General features: G+C 37.3%; 1 protein-coding gene across 2 annotated transcripts in view; it reads right to left on the bottom strand.

Moving 5' to 3' along the window:
* The window catches only part of KIZ (kizuna centrosomal protein), a 122,805-nt gene that overhangs the window by 62,862 nt on the left and 32,711 nt on the right, over nt 1–27,232 (bottom strand). For both annotated transcript variants that reach the window (XM_037493899.2, XM_037493911.2), the window contains exons 5-6: nt 17,732–18,377; nt 17,037–17,352 (exon numbers count right to left, since the gene is read on the bottom strand). In XM_037493899.2, the coding sequence (XP_037349796.1) occupies nt 17,037–17,352; nt 17,732–18,377 (962 nt within the window). The remainder of the gene's footprint in view (nt 1–17,036; nt 17,353–17,731; nt 18,378–27,232) is intronic.

Here is a 27,232-nt window from a genome sequence, read left to right on the forward strand (position 1 = left end):
TTCGAAATTGGCTCAAGATGAATAAAAACTTGGAGATATATATGAGCATTTGTGAACTGGAATAGGTAAACAAAAACTGAAGGTAAACCTGTTTTACCAGAAATGTTAAAAAAGTTCTTTAGGTTGTAACCTTCACAAGTACTTCTCAGTCTACCCCACCCCTGCCTTTGTTCCAGGTCATCCAGGGATTCTGACCTACAGTGAGATAGTTGGCAAAGTTTGGGGAACCAGGTTCAAGCTGACCAATAGAAACTTCTTTTAATATTTCCTTTCAAGGTCGCAGGACTATTGCACTCTTGGAAACCTATCTGTGGACTTCTGAAAATCTAAACCAAAGTAAAGATTAAAATATAATGAGCTAACAAAAGAGGCATAGGCAAGGTGGGGAATCAAGTGCCAGGTCGAACACAAAGGGGATATAATGATGGCACCAGCTGCTGGCACTAGGTTATTTTTTCAGAAAGTATAATACACAACTACCCTTTAGGAACAAGGACTAGAATTGTTGGGTAGGAAGTGTGGAACCAAGCTTAGCCGAGGTTTCGCCATTTTGTATATCCTCCACCTTGCTATGTTAGTCCTTGTCCAGCCGCATTCCGGAGATAGTTTCAGCAGTCACAACCCTCACTCCACTTGGTGACGAAAAAGCAGACCACCCCAGCCACCAATGAGGGCAGTCCTATCCATAAATGGGACAGCATCTCTAACTGTCCAATGAGTTTGAAACTAACCGCGCGTGCCAAAATGCCTTTGTAGTAGCCAATGAGTAATTGCCAGCTTCTTGCAAAGTTCGCGTCACTCGCGACCCAATAAGATACCCCTGCTTCCTCTGTTCGGGGCTCTCGACCTCTGCCGTTGCATCGGTGCGTGTCGAGGGCCCGGTCTCGAGCCCGTAATAAACTCCCTTTTGCGTTTGCATCAGCTGTCTTTGGATTCTTGGAGGCTATGCTCGCCGAGTCTGCTGATCTTGGGCACAACATTTGGGGGCTCGTCCGGGATCGGCTAGCACAGACCCCAACCACCAAACGGCTGAAGGGAGCCATTAAAGCGCACAGGTGAGTGGTGAAGTTTGAGTCTGCAGACCTGTAGTATTGAGTACCTGTATTTGTATTTTTTGTGCTCAGTACCTGTAAAATTGTTTGCAAACCTGTAAAAGTACTGAGTACCTGTATTTGTATTTTTTGTGCTCAGTACCTGTAAAATTGTTTGCAAACCTGTAGAAGTACTGAGTACCTGTATTTGTATTTTTTGTGCTCAGTACCTGTGGAATTGTTTGCAAACCTGTAATTTTGGTAGCCAGACGCTTAAGTGGATGCGCTGGTAGGTGTCTTGGTGTGGACCAGGGGAGACGTCCCCGGACCACCTGAATGGCTATCCCCTGTGGGGCAGCACTGGGGTAGCATTTGTATGGGGCCCGTTTGAAAAATTTGTTTTTTGGTTCGTTTAGTGTGTTTGTTCTTAAAACTTTGGTGTTTGTCTCTACCCAGGGACCTCTAATTGGTTATCCGTACCCCTTGTGGGGCAGCACTGGGGCAGGTCCCCCTTTTGGGAAAAGTTCAAAAAAAAAAAAAAAAAACTAATTTTGTTTTATTCCTGGTGTTTGTTGTCTTTGTTGCGTTTGTGTGTTCGTAACCATGGGTCAGGCAATGCCTACTCCACTGTCTTTGGACACAGTCAAGGCAAAAAGTAAAATACTGGGGACTAAAAAGTCACAACAGCTGGCTGGTAAGAAACGCTGCCTCTGATCTCAACAAGCAGCTGCCTGGACATTTTCTCCAGTGTTGAGATCACTGGTATATCTCTGCTGCCTTCCAGCTGTGGGAAAATTAGTCTGTCCCTTTGTCCACCTTAAAAAAAAAAAAAAAAAAAAAAAAACTGAAGTTTACTAAATTGTAGTTTCTCAGTGTTTTTGCAAATATCGGTAAAAATAACTGTTTCTTAAAATTAGTGCATGTGGCAAAAAAAAAAAAAAAAAATTCAAATAAAAATTAAGAAATCTCTTTGTTCTTGATTTTTGCCTCCGGAAAATTAATTGTAAATGGCGCCTATAAAAAAAAAAAAAAATCCTAAATTTTGAAATTGCGATCTAAAATTGTAGTAAACAAAAGCTAATTCAAAATTTAATGGTTTAAAGCATACATGCCTTAAGGTTTAAGTGTTAAAAAAAAAATTGGTACTTTGCTTTGTTTAAATATGTTTACTTGTGCTGTACGAAAAAAATAATAATTAACCTGGCCTATGCTAACAAACAAACTTACTTCTAGGCTTTTATCTAAACTTCTCTTGATAAGATCTTGTTCCAGGAAGACTGATCTACTTGTCTTTTCCCTTGGAAAAAAACAATATATTCTCCCAGTAAAGGACTAGACTTCTTTGCAAAATTCAAGGTAACATCTAAAGCCATATGGACAAGTTACTGAAAAAAATGTATATAGTATTAGGTGTCTATTTTTTTTCCTTTTCTTTCTTGCTTTTGTCAATCTATCTGTAACAGGGTGGTCCCCAGGAAAGGGGGAAATTCCAGGTTCCCTGCCCCACCCAAGAAAGGGAGGAAAAAAGCAGAATTAAAAAAAAAAAATCCAGGAGACCTGGAGGAGGCCCATGGAGCCTAGAGACACATGAAAAAAACTGCGCTTGCCTTTTGGTTGTGGACTAGGTAACACAGATGTGGGTGAGACCCGTGGGGAGGAGACAATGGCAACTTTTATCTTGATTTTAATTTTGCTCTTTTCCTTCCGAGCTTGTCTGGTTGTTTCTAACCCTTTCCTGTGGGTCCTCACTGGAAGAGGCCTTAAACTTGTGGCAGGCTTTGGGGCCTGGCTTGGGCCAATCCCATTTGGACGGAGTTTTACCCACGAGGGGACAGAGTTTTACCCACTTTGGGTGCTTAATTTAAAAACTAAATTATTTGCCTTTCCTGTATTGTCTCCTAATTGTATTAAAGTTCCTTCCCATTAAAGTCTTGTATGTTTTGTGTTGATGCAGCTGATGGCAGAACCTATTTAGAACAGGCAGGTTTGGGGGTCTGGGCTGCCCCTCTCCCTGCCCTGTAACATATCTAGTGCTTGCCTAAGGAAAAAGACTTGGTATATAAAATTGTTACAGTGGCAACTCTGAAGTTGACTTAAAATTCCAGTTCTAAGGAAAAACTAAAACTAAACTAAGGTTTTGCTAAGTTTAATAATAAAAATTTGCTAACCATTTACTGAACTTTCAGGTTTACATTTTGTTCCTTATTGTAAGGAGACTAAAGTTTAATGTCATCTCAACTAAAAAAAAAATTTTTTTTAATTAAAAATGTGTCTAAATTGTGCATTCTAAAGAGATAATAAACAGCTATTATGGTGTCTTACATGCAGAGATTAAAAACTAAAATGTAATAATTCTAAATACAAGTAAAGTGAAGGTAGTACCTTATACTGTTGTGCGTGTTTTAACTTCTTTTCCCAGGAGTCCTGTATCTCTGTATTTTGGCCTTGACTCTATAAACTGTATAATGTTATAATTGTTTTTAATAGTCTGGACTCTGGTTAAAAATTAGTATAAAAATTTTAGCTTCTTAAGTAAATCTAAAAATTTCAGTTTTGTATTTTATGAAATCCCTTGCCTTTTTGGTAATGCATTGCTGGATTTTGGCAATTGCCTATTCATTGCTTGGTTGAAAAAAACCAACTATTTTATCCCATGTGCCCCTGGCAAAGAGGTGTTATATGCAAAAATGTGTATGTAAAAAATAATAACATTTTAGACACAGGACAGGTAAACAAGGTAAAGTAAAATAATTTATATCAACCACCTGTTTTATAGTTAATGACAGAAATGGTAAAAAACTAGTTAGCTTCTTCACAAGAGAGGCAGCATCATAACTTTTGTGTTTCCTGTATTTTTCTCTCCAGTATTATATGTAGACACTATATAAAAAAAAATATAATGTTTAATTATTCAAAATTGAGAAAATATTATTCACTGTTTTGGTGTCACTTAATATCCAAGTGGTCTCTAGTCTCTATTTTATAAAAATTGTATAAAACATATAAAAATGTGTAATTAAAATATATATCTTTCAGCCATCCTTGTTCTGACATCAGGTGCAGGCTCCGAAGACTAAATCAAGGGCCTAAAATCCTTTTAACACTTTTATTAGACATAGCCTTCAAGGCCTACAGTAATATGGAGGGGACTTACTAAAAAAAAAAAAAAAAAAAAAAAAAGGGAGAGAGGCAAGAAAAGGGCCCAGTAGATGGCAGTTGCCATCACAGTATTCTGCCACCTCAGACTCACCCAAGGCCCCATGCGCCCTAGGGCATTCGGGACCTCAACCTCTCAATGGGCTGCCAGCTTGCATCCACTGCCAGCAACCAGGATACCTCAGCTGCAAAAAGCTGTCCCCAGGGCCATGCCTTCAGTGCCATCATACAAGGCTCTGAAAAGGGGGACTGTCCCACTCTCCAGAGAGGGAGGGGGCCAGCCCAAACCACGGGCCAGGATGGGAGGACAGGCTTGACGGTCAGCTGCCTCTGATGAAGAATCCAGTGCAGGAGAAGACCTCTGAAGAAGCCCAGAGGTGAGACAAGCTCCCCTGTTTACTGTTTATATGGATAAGCCTCGGGTGACCCTAGAAGTGGCAGACAAAAAGATCATCTTTTTGGTAAATAAGGGGCCACTTGCTCTGCCTTACTCCAATTCTTTGGATTGACCTACTGGTCGATTGTCTCCCTCACTAGTAAAGATAGCCAGACTGAGCCAAGACACTTTACAGCACTGCTACCTTGCTCGCTACGAGGCTACTTGTTTGTACATTCTCAGTGGTTAAATAAAATAAAAAAATAACATTGTGTTTCTTTGTCATTGACAAAGTTGCACCAAAAATGTTTATGAAAGTATTTCTTTAAGACCGTTTTATAAAACATAAAAATATAATTGTGAAAATTTTTGTTTGCATGATCATGGTTGGCCAGGTCTCATTGTGCATTGATGTTGAGCATCAATTCAAAGGAACTGTTCATTGCAGATTTTGATTGGTACCGGTGAGTCTGTGATTTTGCAACTTGTCTGTTCACATTTAAAAAAAAATTATCATGTAAAATTTCCATTTTTCTGTAAAAATAGGTGCAATAATAATCAAAGTTTTGATGTCCTGAGTCTTCATCTTGGAGAATTACCTTATTCTGTTTAAACTTAACATTTTATGCACTAACATTTAGAGGGCCTCATTTTGATAACTGCAGTAACATTAAGTATGTATAAAACCCTAAAGCCCTAGAGCTGTTAATGGCTAAAGTTAAAAAAAAAAAAAAAATTTGTAACCTCCTTACTCTTGAACTGAAATCTTTTGTTTTTGTTTTTCTCTTGCTTGGGCCTTACATCCTCAATGCCTTCATCGAGGTCATTTCTCGCCTGGAGACCATCGAACTATGAAGCCTCCACTGTCCTTTCGAGGTCCCTTAGATCATCGCCCTGCAGTGGAGCCCTGACTGTTTCCCCTCATCGCCCACTTTCAGCAGGAAGCAGTTACTGATCAGAACGACGCCCCTTTTCCTAACTGCAGTTAGGGGCTCCATTAGCAGAAGGGGAGGAATAAGACATAGGACAAGTTAGGGTAATTAGGCAGTTTTAGGGACAGTGCAGGAGGGGACCTCTGAAGAGTTTAGGAAGGCTTCAGAGATAACAACTAAAGAAATGTGTTAACGTTGGCCTTGGTTTCCTTCAAGTGATAACAGAGAGTGTTTTAATTGGAGCAACAGACTCATTTATGCAAGGAGAAAATAAAAAGGGGTTAGTATTAAAACTGGTGGGCAGCAACCTGTTTTATTCAATAGCTGATGTTTAGTGACCAAATGAATAACTCTGTGACTGGCTAACTGGAGAGAGATCCCTTGTTTGAGCAGAGTAATTCTCATTTGTTACTGAAGATAATACCTCTTGCTGACTAGATAGATGGTTTAGAGTCTGATTTTCAGAGGTCATGGTCTGAGATGACCCAGAAAAAGTCAGTGTTTTGTATAAAGATGGCAATTTTAAATTTTCCTGTACCTATAAACCTGTGAACACATTATGTGGCTGAACATAACCATAATTCTGAGACTGACTAACGGATAAAAGGCTTGGTAGCTGTTGTTTTCTTAGCTGACTAGCCGTTTTTCAGAAAAAAAAAAAAAAAAAAAAAAGGGGGGAATGTGGAACCAAGCTTAGCCGAGGTTTCGCCATTTTGTATATCCTCCACCTTGCTATGTTAGTCCTTGTCCAGCCGCATTCCGGAGATAGTTTCAGCAGTCACAACCCTCACTCCACTTGGTGACGAAAAAGCAGACCACCCCAGCCACCAATGAGGGCAGTCCTATCCATAAATGGGACAGCATCTCTAACCGTCCAATGAGTTTGAAACTAACCGCGCGTGCCAAAATGCCTTTGTAGTAGCCAATGAGTAATTGCCAGCTTCTTGCAAAGTTCGCGTCACTCGCGACCCAATAAGATACCCCTGCTTCCTCTGTTCGGGGCTCTCGACCTCTGCCGTTGCATCGGTGCGTGTCGAGGGCCCGGTCTCGAGCCCGTAATAAACTCCCTTTTGCGTTTGCATCAGCTGTCTTTGGATTCTTGGAGGCTATGCTCGCCGAGTCTGCTGATCTTGGGCACAACAGGAAGAAAAAGCTCAGTGGATCATCTGTGTTGCAGAGCAAAGGTCTTGTCTAGGAAAGACAAGTTACAGTGGTGTGGGAAAAAAGAGCTGAGAAGAGACATCTGAAAGTATGATCACATAGAAAGAAACACTAAGTTTATAAATACGCTTCTAGCTCCTCTTAAAGTGAATTCAGGTAAACTCCAAAAGAACACAGTTGTAACTTATTTCAGGCAATCTGATTTCAAGTAGCAAATCTTTCTCAAATGCAAGAACTTCCCACACTTGACTTTGAAGAGGGACTAAATTAAAATTGCTAGATTGAGATTCAATCTATGTGGTCACATTTTTATGTGAAAAACTAAGCTGGACTTAGCTTTAAAAGCAGCATTATGTTTTGTTTTCAGTCATACTCCAGGAGGAGAAAGAACAAAGCAACTTTGCTCAAGCTTGAAGAAAGGCACATAACACTTCATATACTAGATGGCACAAAAATCAATATGGACAGAGCAAAAGGTCAAATTGCCATCACTTAGCTTTCTCCTCTTTTCCTAATTAAAGAATATAATTTTCTTCTTGAGTTTCCTTATTCAACCTTATGAAATTTTATCCTTGAGGACACTCTAGTTACACAGTAAGTAGAGAGCAACTGGGAGACAGGCCAGGATACCAGTTAAGAATGCAGACTCTGGGCCTCCCCTGGTGGCGCGGCGGTTAAGCGCTGGGCCTCTGCGGTGCTGGTTCGATCTCTGGCCGCTGGTGAGGGTCCCACATGGTGTGGCAGACCTCTCCTGCCATGCCCGCTGCTCTCCTCAGCAGTGTGTTTCGTCGGTCTGCCTGTTCTGTCCCCCGCTCTGGCTCTGGTGAGTTCTCTCGCCCTCCCGTGCTTCTGACTGTAGCCAGTGCTTGCATAAATAAATAAATAGGTTTAAAAAAAAAAAAAAAAGAATGCAGACTCTGGACCCAGAAGGTGAAATTCAAAGTGCACTGAGCCACTTTGTGACTCTGAACATAAATTCTGTCTCAGCTTCTTTCTCTGTAAAATGGTGATAATAGCAATACATGGATTATAATAAATTAAGATCTTAGAACAGTATCTGGCACAGGTTTGTGGGTTGGTGCTACTGAAAGGTAAATCACCATAATAATTGTGATTTTTGTGATAGAGCATAGAAATTAAGAGCATGAATTCTGGTATCCAACTGTCAGTATAGATGTTAGCTACATCTTTGATGAGCTTTGTTTAACCAGTTTATTTAATCTTTCAAAATCCTTCTACTTACTCTACTTGACATCTGTAGCCCAATTCCTTCTTGCTTTTCTCTTTCTTCCCTTCAATCTCTTCTCTGACTCCTTCCCCTGATTCCTTCTGACCTTTCTAACTTCAGCTGTGGAGTCAGGTCTTGGGCTATTTTTTCTACTAAAACTTACTTCTTAATAGTCTTTTCAGGTTCCTTGACTTTAAAAATGCAGTCAGGTTAGAGCATGTGAAATCAATACACAAAAATTAGTTGCATTTCTATATAACAAATAACCCAAAAAGAAAATTACAAAAATATTCCACTTACAATAGCATCAAAAAGAATACTTCAAAATAGGGCCTCTCCTGATGGCGCAGCGGTTGAGCGCTGGACTGCAGAGCTGCCCGTAGCCTCTGCAGCACCGGTTCGATCCCCGGCCGCCGGCGAGGGTCCCACATGGTGTGACAGACCTCTCCTGCCACGCCTGCTGCTCCCCTCAGCAGTGTATTTCATCAGTCTGCCTGTTCTGTTCCCTGCTGTGGCTCTGGTGAATTCTCTCACCCTCCTGCACTTCTGACTGTACCCAGTGCTTGTATAAATAAATAAATAAATCTCTAAAAAAAAAGAATACTTCAAAATAAACAAAATAACAATATAAGCAATTAAAGAAGATGCAAATAAGTGGAAAAATACAGTGTTCATGATTTGGAAGATTAATGATGCTAAAATGTCCATTCTACCCCAAGTGATCTACAGATTCAATTCAAACCTTATCAAAATCCCAATGTTTTTTTTTCAAATAAACAGAATTGCTAAATTTCATATGGAACAACAAAGGATTCTGATTAGCTAAAATTATATTGAGAAAAAAATAACAAAGCTGAAGAACCTGAATTCTCTGATTTCAAAACACACTACAAAAGTAAGTAATCAAGACAATGGGGTATTGGCACAAACACAGACATATAGACAAATGGAACAGAAAAGAATTCAGAAATAAACCCAAGCATATACAGTCAATGGATCTTCAACAAAAGTGTCAAGAATATTCAAAGGAGAAATGTAGTCTTTTCAACAAATGGTGTTGGGGAAAATGGATAGCCACATGCAAGAAAATAAAATTGGACCCTTGTCTTACACAATACACAAAAATCAACTCAAAATGAATTAAAGACTTAAAAGTTAAGACTGAAAATGTAAAACTCCTAGAAGAAGAGAACAAAGGAAAAGTTGCCTAATACTGATTTACCAATGATATATTGGATATGACACCAAAGGCGTAAGAAACAAAAGCCAAACTAGACAAGTGGGACTAGATCAAATTAAAACATTTCTACACAGCTAAGACAACCAGAGAGAAAGGGGAGAAAATATCTGCAAACCACATACCTTATAAGGATTTAATGTAAAAAAAAAAAAATAAGGAACTCCTACAACTAAATTTAAAAAAAAAAAAGGTTGTGATTAAAATATGGTGAAAGGACTTAAAAAGATATTTCTCAAATAGAAGAAGATACAAAGAAATGGAAAGACATCCCCTGCTCATGGATTGGAAGAATAAACATTATTAAAATGGCCATACTACCAAAAGCAATATACAGATTCAATGCTATTCCAATCAAAATTTCAATGTCATTCTTCAAAGAAAAAGAACAATTACTGATGAAATTCATATAGAATCACCCAAAACCCCGAAGAGCCAAAGCTCTCCTGAAAAAAAAAAGAAGGGAATGGAGGCATCACACTCCCAGACTTCAAACTATACTACAAAGCCATAATCACCAAAACTGCATGGTACTGGAACAAGAACAGACACACAGACCAATGGAATCGAATAGAAAATCCAGAAATAAACCCACAGATTTATGGTCAACTAATCTTTGACAAAGGAGCAAAGACTATGCATTGGAGCAAAGAAAGTTTGTTCAATAAATGGTGCTGGGAAAACTGGGTCGCTACATGCAAAAGAATGAAGCTTGACCACTACCTCACACCATACACAAAAATCAAATCAAAATGGATTAAAGAACTAGACATAAGACCTGAAACCATAAAATACATAGAAGGAAATATAGGCGAAACACTATATGATATGCACATCACAGACATCTTTACAGACACATCACCCAAAGCAGTGATAGTGAAGGCAAAGATCAACAGGTGGGACTACATCAAATTAAAGAGCTTCTGCACAGCAAAAGAGACAATAACCAAAACAAAGAGAAACCCCACCAACTGGGTGAACATTTTTGCACCCAACACTAATGATAAAGGACTGATCACAAAAATCTGCAAAGAGCTGATGAGACTCAACAACAACAAAGAAAATAATCCAGTCAAAAAAATGGGCAGAAGAGCTAAAAAGAAACTTCTGTGAGGAGGAAATGCAAATGGCCAACAGGCATATGAAGAAATGTTCAACATCACTTGTAATCAGGGAAATGCAAATCAAAAGTACCATGAGATACCATCTTACACCAGTGAGAATGGCACATATTAAAAAAACTAGCAACAACAAATGTTGGCGAGGGTGTGGAGAAAAAGGAACTCTCCTGCACTGTTGGTGGGAGTGCAAACTGGTCCAACCACTATGGAGAGCTGTGTGGAGATTTCTGGACTTACTAAAGATAGAGCTTCCATATAATCCAGCAATTCCACTCCTAGGTATTTACCCAAAGGACACAGAAACATCAATTCCAAAGAGCACCTGCACCCCTATGTTTATAGCAGCACTGTTTATAATAGCTAAGCTTTGGAAACAACCCAAATGCCCAAAAATAGATGACTGGATCAAGAAGATGTGGTACATATACACCATGGAATATTACTCAACATTCAAAAAAGATATACACATGCAATTTGCAGCAACATGGATGGCGCTGGAAGGGATCATGCTCAGCGAAATAAGCCAGAAAGAAAAAGAAAAACATAGGATGGTCTCACTCATAGCAGGAATCTAGAAAACTTAAATAAGGGACCAGGAAAATGAATAACTATAAGAAAGTGAAAATCAAAATCAACAAAAACTATGAACTGGAGATACTCAATGAGGGATGGGGGGCGGGGAGGGGAGGGATTGGGGTCAAAATAAGGGAGTTGTAATTGTATGGGGAATATAAAAATAAAATTTATATAAATTAAAAAAAAAGATATTTCTCAAATGAAGACATACAAATGGATGAATAGGCATATGAAAAGATGCCCAATACCATTTATCGCCAGAGAAATTCAAATCAAAAGCTCAATGAGATATCATTTTATATTATTAGAATAGACAGTAGAAAAACACCAACAACAACCACCTCACTGGGCCCCCCTCCAAAAAAAAAAAAGGAGAGAGAAAATAAGTGTTAGGGAGAATACTGAGAGACTGAAACCCTTGTACATTATTGGTGGAGACTATAAAATGTTACAACTACTATGGAAAACAATATGGAGGTTCCTCAAAACATTAAAAATAAAAGTACCATCTGATCTAGTAAACCCAGTTCTGGGTATTTACCCAAAGAGTTGAAATCAAGATCTCATAAAGATAACTGCACTCTCACATGAAGAGCAGCACTGTTTACAATAGTCAAGAGGTGGAAACAAACTATATGTCCCTTGATGAATGAATGAGTACAGAAAATGTAGCATATACATATAATGGAATATCATTCAGCCATAAAAGAAGGATATCCTGTCAGATGCTACAAAATGGATAAATCTTTAGCACATTATGCTACATGAAATAAGCCAATCAAAGAACAGACACTGAAGGATTCTATTTATGTGAGATCAGTAAAGAAGTCAAACTCAGAGAAGAGAAAGTAGAACTGTTGCCAGAGGCCAAGGTAGAGGTGTACTGGGACTTGTTATTGAATGACTGTGATGTTTTAGTCATTCCGGATGAGTAAGTTCTAGAAATATGCTATACAACATTGTGCTTATAATTAGCAATACTGTATTGTACACTTAAAAGTATTACATTTTCAACAAATGGTTTTGGAGTAATTGAACATCTACTTGACCAAAAAAAAGAAGTAAAAGAAAAAGAAAAAGAAAAGGAATCAAGGAACAGATCTTATGTCATTCACTAAAATTAACTCAACATAGATTATAAACAGATGTAAAACACAAAATTATAAGATTCCGAGATGATAATACAAGAGAAAACACAGGTGATCTTGGGAATGGCCAACTTTTTAGATACAATCGCACAGGTGTGATCCATGATATAAATAACTGATAAGCAAGACTTCATTAAAATTAAAAACTTGTGTTCTTATGTACAAACTACGTACAGTGAACTCAAGCCTCAACAAATAAGAAAATTAAGAACCAGATTAATAAACCAAAGATTTTGACACTTGACCAAAGAAGATACATGGCAAATAAAATATGAAAAGATGTTCCACACCATATGTTATCAAGGAAATGCATATGAAAACAACAATAAGATGCCACAGCCCACCTATTAGAGTGGCCAAAATCCAGAACACGTTGGTAACACCAAATACTGGTGAAGATATCGAGCAATGAGAACTCTCATCCATTGCCCATGGGAATGCAAAATGGCACAGTAACTTTGGAAGACAGTTTGAAAGTTTCTTACAAAACTAAATGTATGTGCATGTTACCCACCATTTGCACACCTTACTTAGTATTTCCTGAAGTGAGTTGAAAACATTCAGCTACACAAAAACCTGTACATGGATGACTATAGCAACTTAATTCATAATAGCTAAAATGTACAAGCAACCAAGATGTCCCTCATAAGTGAATGAATAAACTGTGGTACATCCAGACAACAGCATTAAAAATAAATGAGCAGTCAAGTCACATAGAACTAAATATATATTACTAAGTGAAAGCAGCCACTATCAAAAGTCTGCATACTGTATTATTCCAAGTATAAGACATTGTAAAAAGGCAAACTATGGAGACAGTAAATTTATCAGTGGTTACCAGGGGGTGGGGAGAGAACATGATCAGGTGGCACACTTAAAATTTTTAAGACAGTGCAAATACTCTACAAAACCACAAAGTACATACATATCATTTATTACACACTGTTCAAACCTTTAGAGTACAATACCAAGAGTGAACTGTAAGGTGAACTATGCACTTTGGATGATTATGATGCACGGTGGTCCATGAATTGTAAAAAACATACCACTTTGGGTTCAGGATATTGATAATGGGGGAGCCTATGTATGTGAGTGGTCAGGGGGTATATGGGAACTCTCCAAATCTACCTTCAGTTTTGTAGTGAACCCAAAACTACTCTAAAAATGTTTAGTCATGAGTGACAGTGGCACTCTGAACATTGAGTGGTCCTACAAAGTCCTTCCCCAGAAACTACTTAGCTATGTTTGAAACTGTCTGGTTCCATTGAGGAAAAAACATGAATATTTATTTATAAAAATAGTATTGATATACTAATCAAGGTGATATTGCCTTGTTTTGTTTTTGTTTGATTATAAATCTGAATGGTAATATTCAAAATTTTAAAAAGGAGGAAAGTTCTTATAATGTATAATATAGTCAAACCTTGAAAACATGCTAAACACTAAAGGACAAATATTGTAAAAATGTCACTAAAATAGACAAATTTATAGAGTCACAAAGTGGAGTAGAAGCTACTAGGGCCTGGGGAATGGGAAGAGTGCAGTTACCACTTAATGGCTATGAAGGTATATATGGGTTGATGGAAAACTTTTGGAAATAGTGGTAATGGTTGCATAATATCACAAATGTAATTAAAATCACTAAATTGTACATTTAAAGATGGCAAATGTTTAGTATATATTTTAACATTTTATTTATTTTTTTAAAGATTTATTTATTTAGGCATACAAGAGCTGGGGTGCAGGCCAGAGGCGTGGGGGGTGACAGGATTCACCAGAGACAGAGTGGGGAACAGAACAGGCAGATCGACCAAAGTACACTGTCAAGGGGAGCAGCAGGTGAGTCAGGAGAGGTCCTCTGTGCCGTGTGGGTAGCTCCCGGGCCAGGATTGAACTCGTGCTGCAGTGGCTGTGGATAGCTTCATAAGTTGCATCTTAACCCCTTGTGCCACCAGGGAGGCTCTATTTTAACATTTTAAAAACAACTAACAATACACCAAAACTCCCTGAATTGTACATTTTAAATGGGTGGGTTGTATGGTTCATGATATATATCTCACAAAACAATAGCCAAACAACATCCTCCACTTCACTTTTCTCCTCATATAGAAATTATGCACCTTCACTGCTTGAAGCTTAAGACCAAGTTTTGTGTTAAGCACAGCAACTCAGCTGGCACACTGACATGCAAAAACACAATAGCTATCATCATCATTCTCATCAAATCAGAAGTTCCAGTTTCCTGTCAATATCATTCTGTGTCTTCCTCTGTCCCACCTCTTCATCTTTGTTAACTAAATTCATTCAGCTGACTCTTCTCCAGGTCCCTGGAAGACTCTAAACTTAGATAATGAAATTTTGAGGTCATAGTGTTAGCTCCAAAAACATGATACTATAGCCTCAGATTAAAATTTCACCCTCAGAGCAGAGAAGAGCTCGTGCTAAAGAATATAAATAAGGTAAAGTAGGGCTTCAGAGGCAGTGGAATGTCACAATCACCCAAAACTACCTTTAACCTATTTTTAGGGAGCACTTTTTAACCACAGAAAATCAATAGATTCACACTGCAACAAGGAAAGCCTCTTCAATAAATGGTGTTGAGAAAACTGGACTGCCACATGCAAATGAATGAAACTAGACTACTCTCTCACACCATACACAGACACTGACTCAAAATGGATAAAGACTTGAATGTTAAGATCAGAAACAATAAAATATATAGGGGAAAAAATAGGCAAAACACTCCATGACATAAAGGTCAGAAATATCTTTGAGGGTCCTCCCTGGTGGCACAAGGGGTCAAGACGTAGCCTATGAAGCTGTCCGCAGCCAATGCAGCACAGGTTTGATCCGCAGCCAGGGAGGTACCTAAATGGCACAGCAGACCTCTCCTGACTCGTCCGCTGCTCCCCTCAGCAGTGTATTTCAGTCGATCTGCCTGTTCTGTTCCCCACGCTCTCTCTGGTGAGTCCTTCCCCACCCACCTCTGACCAGTACCCCAGGTCTTGTATGCATGAATAATTAAATCTTTATAAAAACAAAAGAAGATGTGGCACATATAAATAATGGAACACTACTCAGCTATCAAAGAAGATAAACTCACGCTATTTGCGGCAACATGTATGGCTAGAAGGGATTATGCTAAGTGAAATAAGTCAGAAGGAAACAAATAAATATTGGATGGTTTCACTTATATGTGGAATATAGAGAAACTGAACAAAGGGTCAGGAAAAAGGTAAAACTTGCAAGCTGACCATAGATCTGAGGCATCCAGCAGGGGAGGGAAAGGGAGGGAGTTCAAAAGAGGGGAGGGAAGAGCATAGGGGATGCAGTGATGGATAACAGGTGCTGTGGTGGTGGAAGAACTACAGGGGCTACAGCTGAGGGCAGAAATCAAATACTGTACAAAAATGAACGATGTAAAAAAATAAATTGAATAAAAAATAAAAGTGAAAGCTATTTTAAAAAGAATAATAAAATAAAGAAAATCAATAGGCTCAGATTTGTTAACAGACACAGAAAAGAATTATTGCTGATTAACCTTTCATTCTGTGGGTATTCTGTGAAGATAAACATATAATGATTCTACATATTTCCCAGTAAAATTTTAGAAAACCATATCCTTAGATTACCAGAAGTTTGGCTTTAAAGTTAGGAAAAAGTGACTGCATAGAAGGATGGGAGACAGAACATTCCTAATAATACATAGCTATTCAACTTCTTTCATCTCAGAAAAAGACTAAGTCCTGGTTAAAGTACATTGGAGCCTCTTAGTCTACTAGAGTACTTAACTTGTCCAATTATTTGCTATAAAAAAATACAAAACCCAAATGCACACATTCTATCTCTGGTAATAAAGTTTGTGATGATGTAGTATGTAAAAACTGTGTTCCTTTGATGAGAGAGAAGTGTTATTACTAGAAGAATGAATTTGGCTTGTTTCTGCAATAAATCAAATTTTCTATAAGTCTATTAGTTCCTCTGTTCACAGTGCAAGTACTTTGTACTTGGATGTGATTTTAATAAATACTTCTTGAACATCAGTTTGCAATCATTTAGATTATTAAACTTTTCACCATAAGTGGACAATGAACAGTAAGAGGCAATATGTTAAAAGGTACAATGGCACTCTAAGAGAATATATACTTGCATATACAAGAATGCCCACTGGCTTCTCACTGTCTCCAGGATTGCTGGAAAGACTTACAGTATCAGAGTTTAACAGAAAATTCTGGAAGGCAGGCTGTATGGAGGGCTTGCCCCAATGGCCTATGTGTCACTCCTATGATCCTGGCCTTGGTATCCTCATTTTTAAAAGGTGACCTTAGTTTGTTTACTTAGGTTCTCCCTATCCCTAAAAGAGAACTGATGCCATTCTGTTGTTTTTCTTTGCAGAATTGGTTTTCAATAGTTTCCATGTTTTCTATACAATTCCTACCTAGTATTTCAACCAACAGTAAAAAAAAAAAGTAAGTTTTATAAGTTGGATATTATAAGTACTCAAAATATATAACATTGATGTTCCTATTTAACATGTAATATTCCAATGCCCTCATATTTATATTTAGAAAAGGAAAACTGACTTAACACATAGAATAACTTATTAACTCATATTTCAGCATATAACAAAAATAAAACTGTTGTAGGCATGTAAAAAGTAAACAAATTAATTAGATGCAAAGTTTGTAGTTTCTCAAATTGAATCCCTACTAAGTTTAACTGTTTGTCACCTTCTGTGTTACCAAGACTTCAAAATCATTTATTTTATTAAAATATGGAGGGTAGGAGGGTGATGGGGTTTGACCTATGAATTAACCAGGGAATGTCTGGACAAAGTTTTAAACTGTTATTTAACATGATTCAATTATATCAAGACTTTAAAAGCTATTTTGTAAAAAAACAAACAAAAAAAAAAACCCAAAAAACAAAACTGAACCTTATCTGAAAGACTATGAGACTTAAGAAACTTACAAATTCATGGCTGAGTGTTCAATAATACATTCCCAATAGAATGGTCTCAAAAAATGTCTATAACTAAAAACAGAATAGTAAAAATATTGAATGGCTTACTGTCTTGTTGGTGAGTTAGTGGAGGATTCCTTTTTTGAATCAGGAGAGCTTAGAGTTTGCAAAATACAATTATGTTTTTCAGTGGATAAGGCATCTTTTTCCTGCTCAGAGTGGATTAATTTTAAGGCCTCCATTCCATCTTCTCCCTCCATCTTGTCACCCGGATTTGGCTGTGGTTCTGGACTCTTGAAAATCAGATCATCTTCACTTAAAGAAACTGTGAGGTCACTACTGCTGCACAAACTTTCCTCCTCCTGCTCTTCCTGCATTTTTCTGAAGGGCTTCTGTGACTCTAGGTCCCCTTGAAGAGCATGATCTGTAAGATGGGATATGAATAAATTACTGATCAATAACTTTAGGAGGGGCGAGTTACGATGTTCCACTTCACAGAGCAGAAACTAACTCACCAGCTAAACAATGGAGAAACAATCTGAAGTCATTACAGAGTTTAAAAAAAGCATTACAATATTTAATAAATGCAACACAAGGTTTAAAAATCAGAGAATTCACTTGCAAAAATATCTGCATGTATATATTTAAAACCTATTAAATAGAATTTATTGGTAAAGTCACTACTTTGCTTTTTTGAGAAAGAGAAAATGAGAGAGTATATTTATTCTTACATAAGACCACAACCACCCAGAAAAACCAAATACTAACAAAAATCAGCAAACAATCTCAGCCTCTCACCATACCTGAGAAACCTTCCCAAGTAGAATGCTTCTCTTGAGAACACTTCTTTTCAGATGTACAGTAGTCTGTGACTGATATGGGAGAGACTGGCGGTCTGGCTCTTTCTTCCTTGACTTCTATATGTTCCTGTGTCAGTATTTCTCCCTCTGATCCCTCTGATCTGCTGGAACTGTCATGCTTTAAATCAGTGGTTCTGTTCTCTGGACTTAATCTTTCCAGTAACGGGGAATGGAGTTCAGCAGACTTTTTAACTTCAGATAAATTACTCCTGCCATGATGCGTTCTACTTCCTATCTCCAAGCAGTGAGTTTGTTCCTCCTCAGACAATACAGTGACTGTGACTGGCATTTTCTCACCAATCTGAAGAGTTGTCTTTCCATCTATTTTGTCAGACTTATTTAAGAACTGTGTGTCACTATTAGTTTGTACTACATAGCTGTCTGTCACATTACTGCTCGGGGCTGTCTGTTGGTGTGAATGTGGGTCAGGAATTGAAAAGTTCTTCGTGGGTTGGGGAGATTTCCGCTCTGTACTGAAATCTCCAATGCTTGAGACTGCTGACATTTGGCGGCCCATAAAGATTGTGGCTGGTTGATACAGTCCTCTTGACATGGCTGTCCCAGAGTTAATTTCTGCCTGCATTGCAACCTGCAGTACCAAAAGAGATGCGTGTATGTACAATTAGGTTCATCAGCTGTTCGTCAGAAATGCAATGAGGTAAAAGAAGCATGACCATTGAAATCAGTGCCGACCATGTTTTATTAAACTCAAGGCTTCTACAAAACAAGCAAAAAAAAAGTACAGCCCTATTTAGTTTTAATAACAATGTTGTTTATGAAGCAAATATTGTCAAAGAATTGTGGAGTCTATGTTTTTCAAAAAGAAAAGCATACATTGCACAACTATATGAATGAAGTCACCTAATTCTACTAGTTGCACACTGAAACATAGTCGAAATGGTAGATTTTATGTTACATATATTATAGCACAATTAAAAGGAAAAAGTAGTGAATGAGATGTTCATAGTAGGCTTTGAAAATAGCACATTTTCCGGGCGTTCTACTTCAGATTAGTGAGTTCTAACAACTTACAATAGAGAATTTTGTATTTGATGGAGCTAGGAAGGTACTCAAAAAAAGAGAGAGATTGAGATTCATACAAGGGACTATTAGAAGTTTCAAAACTTATTTTTAGTATTATGTATAATATAAAAAAATTCCAATAATTACATTTAGGATTGCATAAAAATATACTTCATATGTGTAAAATAATCTTAACTTCTGGTCAAATTACAAATAACAACAGCAGTTTTTCCTGAACATATTCAAGTAATTTTAAAGACATTTAAAACTATTTAAATTCATCAGCATGTCTATGTAGAGAAAAGTGAGGGATAAAAGGAAAGGGGAAAAGGGAAACAGAAGCAATTGGTTTATAGGCTTGATCAAGGGCATACAGTGGGAAGCAGAACCAGAACTAACAATATGAAGTCTTGAGGAAGATAAGTGTTTTTCTTCCAAAGGTACCAAAGCATGTCCATATACATCAGCATTCAGTGTGTAAGTCCTATATAGTAGATGTGGGAAGAAGTTCTTTCATCCATCCTTTGAAGATGGAAAAACTGATATCTAAATTTTAAGAGTGAAAATGCCATACATATGATTGAAACAATCCAGATCTAGTTTACCTTAAAATACATTAAGATATTTTTTTGAAAATAAAAGACAACTTTGAAGGTAAAAATAAATGATCAATGATGCCTGAGAAAATGGTGGAATAAGGACCTCTCAAACTCTCTGCTCTATAAAAAAAACTAATAACACTAGAAACCATCTTTAGAAGAATTTTTTTCTGAACTTTGGAAATTAATCAATGTCTTGTGACAATTTGGGAAGCATTTGTTCAAGAAAAATAACTGAATCTCTGTGTGAACAGTGCACTTTTTGTGTTTTAACTTGTTCTATTCCCATTTGTCCTCTCCTCGAGTCTGTAGTAACCTTGAAAACCAACATGTTATAATCACAACCTGTAAACCAGCAGACTAACAGTCAGAAAGGAGTAAAAAAGGGGATGAAATTCTTTCAAAGCCCCATTCCCAGAGAATGACCATTTTTTTGGCCTGCTTGGTATTTCCCTAGAAGACCACACTCATAAGACTGTCTTTATTTGATCTGACTTGGATCTTTTCTTCTGAGGACATTTGTTGAAAATAATTAGAGACAACTGTTTCTGGCTACATAAGTCAGTAGATAACTGCTGGGCAAACAATAGATTAGCCAAAAACAAACAAACAAAAAAATTTAAAAATAAAAGCTAGGGAATGAGATTTCCACAGGATGCTTTCAAAATCTATTGCTTTCAAAACCTTTTCCTGGAGATCTAGATGACCAAGTGTATGCCCAGGGTTGTGTGCATACTCAGCAAAAGTTCTGAGAAGAGCCAAAACTTTTACTTCAGGTTTGTTTAACCTTCAGGCTATTTGCAAGCAGAAAGAGAAGGCAAATGTGGAGTTATAAACTATTTGGATGAGTGTTGAAGGTGTGCTTAACATACATCCAAAGCCCCTTGGTAAAAAGATTGTGAGAATTAGTGGTTTCAGGTATAAAGAGAGTCCTATCTAATTATTCTTTTTTTTTTAATTTTTTTTTTAATAGAGGCATGTATTATTTATTTATTTATTTGATTGTTTTGTTTATACATGCACTGGGTACAGTCAGAAGCACGGGAGGGTGAGAGAATTCACCAGAGCCAGAGCGGGGAGCAGAGCAGGCAGAAGGACCGAAGTACACTGCTGAGGGGAGCAGCGGGCGGCAGGAGAGGTCTGTGCGCCATGTGGGACCCTCCTCCGGTGGCCGGGGAGCAGCCGCGGATTGAACCGGCGCCACAGAGGCCGCGGGCAGCTTCGCAACCCAGAGCTCAACCGCTGCGCCACGGGGGAGGCCCTCTAATTACTTCTTGATCATTAAAGTAGCTAACCAGAAATAAATTCTAGTGACCACATATGATAAAGTATATAGGTTTTACTAATTAGTTCAGGAAGTCACTAAATAAAAGTAACAACAAATTCTGGCAGGAGGATAATCTGATGCACAGAGTTGCCACACCTTCTTCTTTTAAAAGTTCAAATTTTAACAAAAACTTATGACACACAAAAAAGCAATCAAGATACTGTATTTACAATAAAATAGACAAACCCCTAGCCAGGCTCACAAGGGAAAAAAGGGAGAAAGCACAAATAAACAGGATCATAATGAAAGAGGAGAAATCACAACGGACACAGCAGAAATCAAAAGAATAATCAGTAACTACTATGAATAGTTATATGGAAACAAGTTCAACAATCTAGAGGAGATGGACAAATTCCTACAACTCTACAATCACCCAAAGCTAGATAAAGAAGAAATAGAACACCTAAACAGACCAATTACAAGCAGCGAAATTGAAATGGTAATCAAAAAACTCCCTAAAAACAAAAGCCCAGGACCTGATGGATTTACAAATGAATTCTACCAAACATTCAGAGACGAATTAGTGCCTATCCTTCACAAACTCTTCCAAAAAATTGAGAAGGAAGGGACAATACCAAACACGTTCTATGAAGCCAACATTACACTAATACCAAAACTGAACAAGGACAACACAAAAAAGAAAAACTACAGGCCAATCTCCCTAATGAACACTGATGCAAAAATCCTCAATAAAATTTTAGCTATCAGAATCCAACAATGTATCTATAAGAAAATTCACCACGACCAAGTAGGATTCATGCCAGGGACACAAGGATGGTTCAACATCCAAAAATCAATCAACGTTATCCAACACATCAACAAAAAGAAATATAAAAACATATGATAATATCAATAGATGCTGAGAAAGCTTTCGACAAAGTGAAACACCCATTCATGATAAAAGCCCTTGAAATTCTTGGGATGCAAGAAACATACCTCAACATCATAAAGGCCATATATGACAAGCCAACAGCCAGTATCATTCTCAATGGTGAAAAGCTGAAAGCAATTCCATTAAGATCTGGAACAAGACAAGGATGTCCACTCTCACCACTGCTCTTCAATATAATACTGGAAGTCCTAGCCAGAGCAATAAGACAAGAGAAAGACATACAAGGAATCCAAATAGGGAAAGAAGAAGTCAAACTATCACTATTTGCAGACGATATGATAATATACATAGAGAACCCCAAAAACTCCACAGAAAAACTAATTCCACTCATCAATCAGTTCAGTAAAGTGGCAGGATACAAAATCAACACGCAAAAGTCAGTAGCCTTCCTATACACAAACAATAAATCTGAAGAAGAAGAAATTTAAAAAAAATCCCTTTTATTATCAAAACAAAAAAAATCAAATATTTGGGAATAAATCTAACAAAAGAGGTAAAGGACCTATACAAAGAAAACTATAAAACACTGTTAAAAGAAATAGAAGAAGACACAAAGAAATGGAAAGACATCCCCTGCTCATGGATTGGAAGAATAAACATTATTAAAATGGCCATCCTACCAAAAGCAATATACAGATTCAATGCTATTCCAATCAAAATTTCAATGTCATTCTTCAAAGAAATAGAACAATTATTGATGCAATTCATATGGAATCACCAAAAACCCCAAAGAGCCAAAGCTCTCCTGAAAAACAAAAGAAGGGAATGGAGGCATCACACTCCCAGACTTCAAACTATACTACAAAGCCATAATCATCAAAACTGCATGGTATTGGAACAAGAACAGACACACAGACCAATGGAATCGAATAGAAAATCCAGAAATAAACCCACAGATTTATGGTCAACTAATCTTTGACAAAGGAGCAAAGACTATGCATTGGAGCAAAGAAAGTTTGTTCAATAAATGGTGCTGGGAAAACTGGGCCGCTACATGCAAAAGAATGAAGCTTGACTACTACCTCACGCCATACACAAAAATCAACTCAAAATGGATTAAAGAACTAGACATAAGACCTGAAACCATAAAATACATAGAAGGAAATATAGGCGAAACACTACGTGATATGCACACCAAAGACATCTTTACAGACACATCACCCAAAGCAGTGAGAGTGAAGGCAAAGATAAACAGCTGGGACTACATCAAATTAAAGAGCTTCTGCACAGCAAAAGAGACAATAACAAAAACAAAGAGAAACCCCACCAACTGGGAGAACATTTTTGCACACAACACTAATGATAAAGGACTGATCACAAAAATCTGCAAAGAGCTGATGAGACTCAACAACAACAAAGAAAATAATCCAGTCAAAAAATGGGCAGAAGAGCTAAAAAGAAATTTCTCTAAAGAGGAAATGCAAATGGCCAACAGGCATGTGAAAAAATGTTCAACATCACTTGTAATCAGGGCAATGCAAATCAAAACTACCATGAGATACCATCTTACACCAGTGAGAATGGCACATATTAAAAAAAACTAGCAACAACAAATGTTGGCGTGGTGTGGAGAAAAAGGAACTCTTCTGCACTGTTGGTGTGAGTGCAAACTGGTCCAACCACTACGGAGAGCTGTGTGGAGATTTCTGAACCTACTAAACATAGAGCTTCCATATGATCCAGCAATTCTACTCCTAAGTATTTACCCAAAGGACACAGAAACATCAATTCCAAAGAACACCTGCACCCCTGTGTTTATAGCAGCACTGTTTATAATAGCTAAGCTTTGGAAACAGCCCAAATGCCCAAAAATAGATGACTGCATCAAGAAGATGTGGTACATATATACCATGGAATATTACTCAGCATTCAAAAAAGATAAACACATGCAATTTGCAGCAACATGGATGGCGCTGGAAGGGATCATGCTCAGCAAAATAAGCCAGAAAGAAAAAGAAAAATACCGGATGGTCTCACTCACAGCAGGAATCTAGAAAACTTAAATAAGGGACCAGGAAAATGAATAACTATAAGAAAGTGAAAATCAAAATCAACAAAAAACTATGAACCAGAGACACTTTTTGGCGGTTGGGGGGCGGGAGGGGAGGGATTGGGGTCAGAATTGGGGGGTTGCAATTTTATGGGGAATATAAAAATAAAATTTATTATTTAAAAAAAATAAATTATAGCTAAATGAATGCAGTATCTCTCAAATTTTATTACTGTATCTAATGTTTTCAGAATGCTGTTGACTACAGGTAGTTAAACCACAGGTAAGGGGGGACCATTGTACAATGTGTCCACACCTTTTATAATTGAAAAGTTTACATAATAACAAGAACAACTATGAAATAGGTAAAAATCACCTACAACCACTAGTATAATTTAACAACTACTTTCAGTTTTCCCTTTCTCAAGAAATGACATTATTTAAACAGATGGTCCAAAATGATGGGCTACTATGGAGAGCTTCAGTTGGCTACATACTGAGGACTCAGAGTAGAAACATAATAATGGTAATTTAGTGAAAACCTGAAGCAAATCCGTGATCAGACTTACGAGCCTAGGAGGTCTTTTATTCTTTATTTTTAAATCCAATTCAGGGAGGAGTATTAATGAACTAATTATTGACCCAGCATAGAGAGTATACAGCAGTCCTAAGTAACTCTCTCTCTGTTGATAGGCATGTGTCAGATAGGAAAACAATCTGGGAAGGATCAAATTTCACTGAGTTACTTCTTTTAGCCAGTAATTCTCAAATCTATCTGACCCATTGAGAGAGGCAGGCCTATTACTACTGGACAAAGAACTCAGAAACAACCACCATCAAATGGTATCCTGCACAATCAACAAAAGTACCAGCAACCAGGATTTAACTTATAGTAAATGCTTCCTCACTTTCAGGAAGTGCAAACAAATGACTAATTTTAACCCTAGTAACAAGGGGGTACTTCCTAAAAACAGGAAGTTACAATTCTCTGTTATAGCAAGTCAATATATTAAGTGCCAATTTTGTCAAGCATCCACACTAAAAAAAAAAAAAAAAAAAAAAAACCAGAATTCTGTAATACACTGAGATCATTACATTTTAGTGACCAGTAATAAATCAGGAGTTAGGAAAACGTAGTCCTTAATTATGCATAAAAATAAAAATCTATGAACTGGTATATCATTCACCTATAAGGATTAAGATAGGCAGCATGCATTTGAGAATCCACTGATTCTAGTAGGAAGCTTTTTCTGCTATAAGACTAGCTGACTTTTTTTCTTGAGGGGGAAGGGTACTTTTTATTTTGATATCATTTTAAAATTACAGAAAAATCACAAGAATCATTTAAGAAACTCCCCTAACACCCTCTGCTAGATTTCCCAATTTTTTATAGCTTGCCCCATTTGCTTTATCACTATTTCCCTCTACATATGAATATACATAGGTTTATGTGCACGCTATTTTTCCCTGAACTGTCTGAGGGGAAATCAAGTCACCCTGTTTCTTTCCCTGCAGCACTTCAGTGTGTATTTCCAAAGCACAGGGACATTCTCTTTCATGAACTGAGTAAAATGATTAAAGTCAGAAAATATAACATCAATACAATTTTATTTTTTAATCCCACAGTTCACATTTAAATTTTGTCAACTGACTCAATAATATCCTTTTTTCCCAATTTAAGATCCAGTCTAGAGTGACGTTTCTAGAATCTCCTTTAATTGGGAACAACTTCTCAGTGATTGTCTTTTTTTTTTTTAAGATTTTTCTTTTTTTTTTTTTTTAAAACATTTATTTATTTATTTATACAAGCACTGGGTGTAGTCAGAAGCGCGGGAGGGTGAGAGAATTCACCAGAGCTAGAGCAGGGAGCAGAGCAGGCAGAAGGACCGAAGTACACTGCTGAGGGGAGCAGCGGGCAGCAGGAGAGGTCTGAGCGCCATGTGGGACCCTCCTCCGGTGGCCGGGGAGCAGCCGGGGATCGAACTGGCGCTGCAGAGGCTGCGGGCAGCTTCGCAACCCAGTGCTCAACCACTGAGCCACAAGGGAGGCCCCATTGTCATTCTTGACTTTGACTTTTTAAAAAGAATACAGGTTGGTTACTTAGTAGAGGGTCAATGTTTGTCTGATGTTTCCTCATGATTACATTCAGGTTGTACATTTTTAGCCGGAAAACCACAGAAGTGCTTCCAGTTTTTAAGAAACAAGGATAATATTTTGACAAGGTAAGATTCTTGGGAAGGAAATTAACTCCCAATTTCACCACTACGAAACTAAATATTTAGAAATAGTCCCTTTAAAACTTGGCTTCTAAAAAAAGGGGGGGGGACAAGATTGACAATAATGTAATATCCATTGCATTAAATTTAAAAGAATTAAAATAGTGGCACTCAATCCCAGATTGGATTCTGGAACAGAAAAATAGCATTATTGAAAAACACTAGTGAAATATGAATAAAGTCTGGAGTTCAGTTAATTGAAATACCTATGTTAGTTTCTTAGATTTGACATGCTTGGCACTGTAATAAATGACGGAAACTGAGTGAGGGATCCAAGAGAATTCTCTGTAGTATATCAGCAACTTTTTTTGAAAATCTTAAGATTATTCTAGAATAAAAAACTTATTTAAAAATAATTCCCAGGGAAAGTGGAGGATAGGACAGAGAGTGTTTAAGGATGCAAACTTGCAAAAAGTAATAAATAAGTTCTGGACATCTAAGGCACAGTAGAGTGAGTATGGACTACAAAACTGAATTAGAATCATCAAATTTGCTAAGAGACTAGAACTCCATTTTACCAACTACTAACAAGAAATGATAACTGTGTAACCAATAGAGGTTGGAAATCTACAATGGCAATCATAATATGTAAGGTATCAAATTAACACGTTGTACACCTTAAATTTATACAATGTTATATGCCAAATATATTTCCATTAAAAATAATAAAAATAATAATAAAAATGAAAACATGTAATCCCCAGTGTTGATGAAGGGTGAACAGAAAATTTCTCTGTTATTGGCAGAATAAACAGGCCGAATTCTCTTGGAAAAGAATCTGGCATCAAGAATCCTAAACATCTTATTGTCTTTGGGTCTCTAATTCTCCATGAAGTAGCTTAAGTCAGTCAGTGCAACAAGAAAAAAAAAAAAAACTATATAGACAAACAAGTTTATTTGAAGCAATATTTATATCATGAAAAGTTGAAGGCTTTTGCATATATTCAAGGTTTATGCATATTGTAGGAGATACAAATATTTCCTTAATGAGTGAATAAAATGCCATTGCATGGATTTACTATCTTTTGTGTATACTCATCAGATGATACACATTTGAGTTGTTTTTGTTTTCAGGCTAATATGAATACTGCTCCTATAGCATCTGTGTACATGATTTTGTGTGGACATGTTTTCACTGCTCTTGAGTATACAACTAGGGTGGAAATGTTGGGTCATCTAAGTCAGAATAGTTAACATTCTGAGAAACTGTCAACCTACTTTCCAAACTGGCTATATCATTTTACATTCCCACCAGCAATTATTTAAACTTTTATAACAAAAATATGTATAAGAAATCTGTAAAACTTAACTGCTGCTCACTGTAAGGCAATACTAAA

The sequence above is a fragment of the Talpa occidentalis genome, unplaced genomic scaffold (genome assembly GCF_014898055.3).
Source record: "Talpa occidentalis isolate TD23 unplaced genomic scaffold, MPIMG_talOcc4v2.1 talOcc4.10, whole genome shotgun sequence".
Taxonomy (NCBI): domain Eukaryota; kingdom Metazoa; phylum Chordata; class Mammalia; order Eulipotyphla; family Talpidae; genus Talpa; species Talpa occidentalis.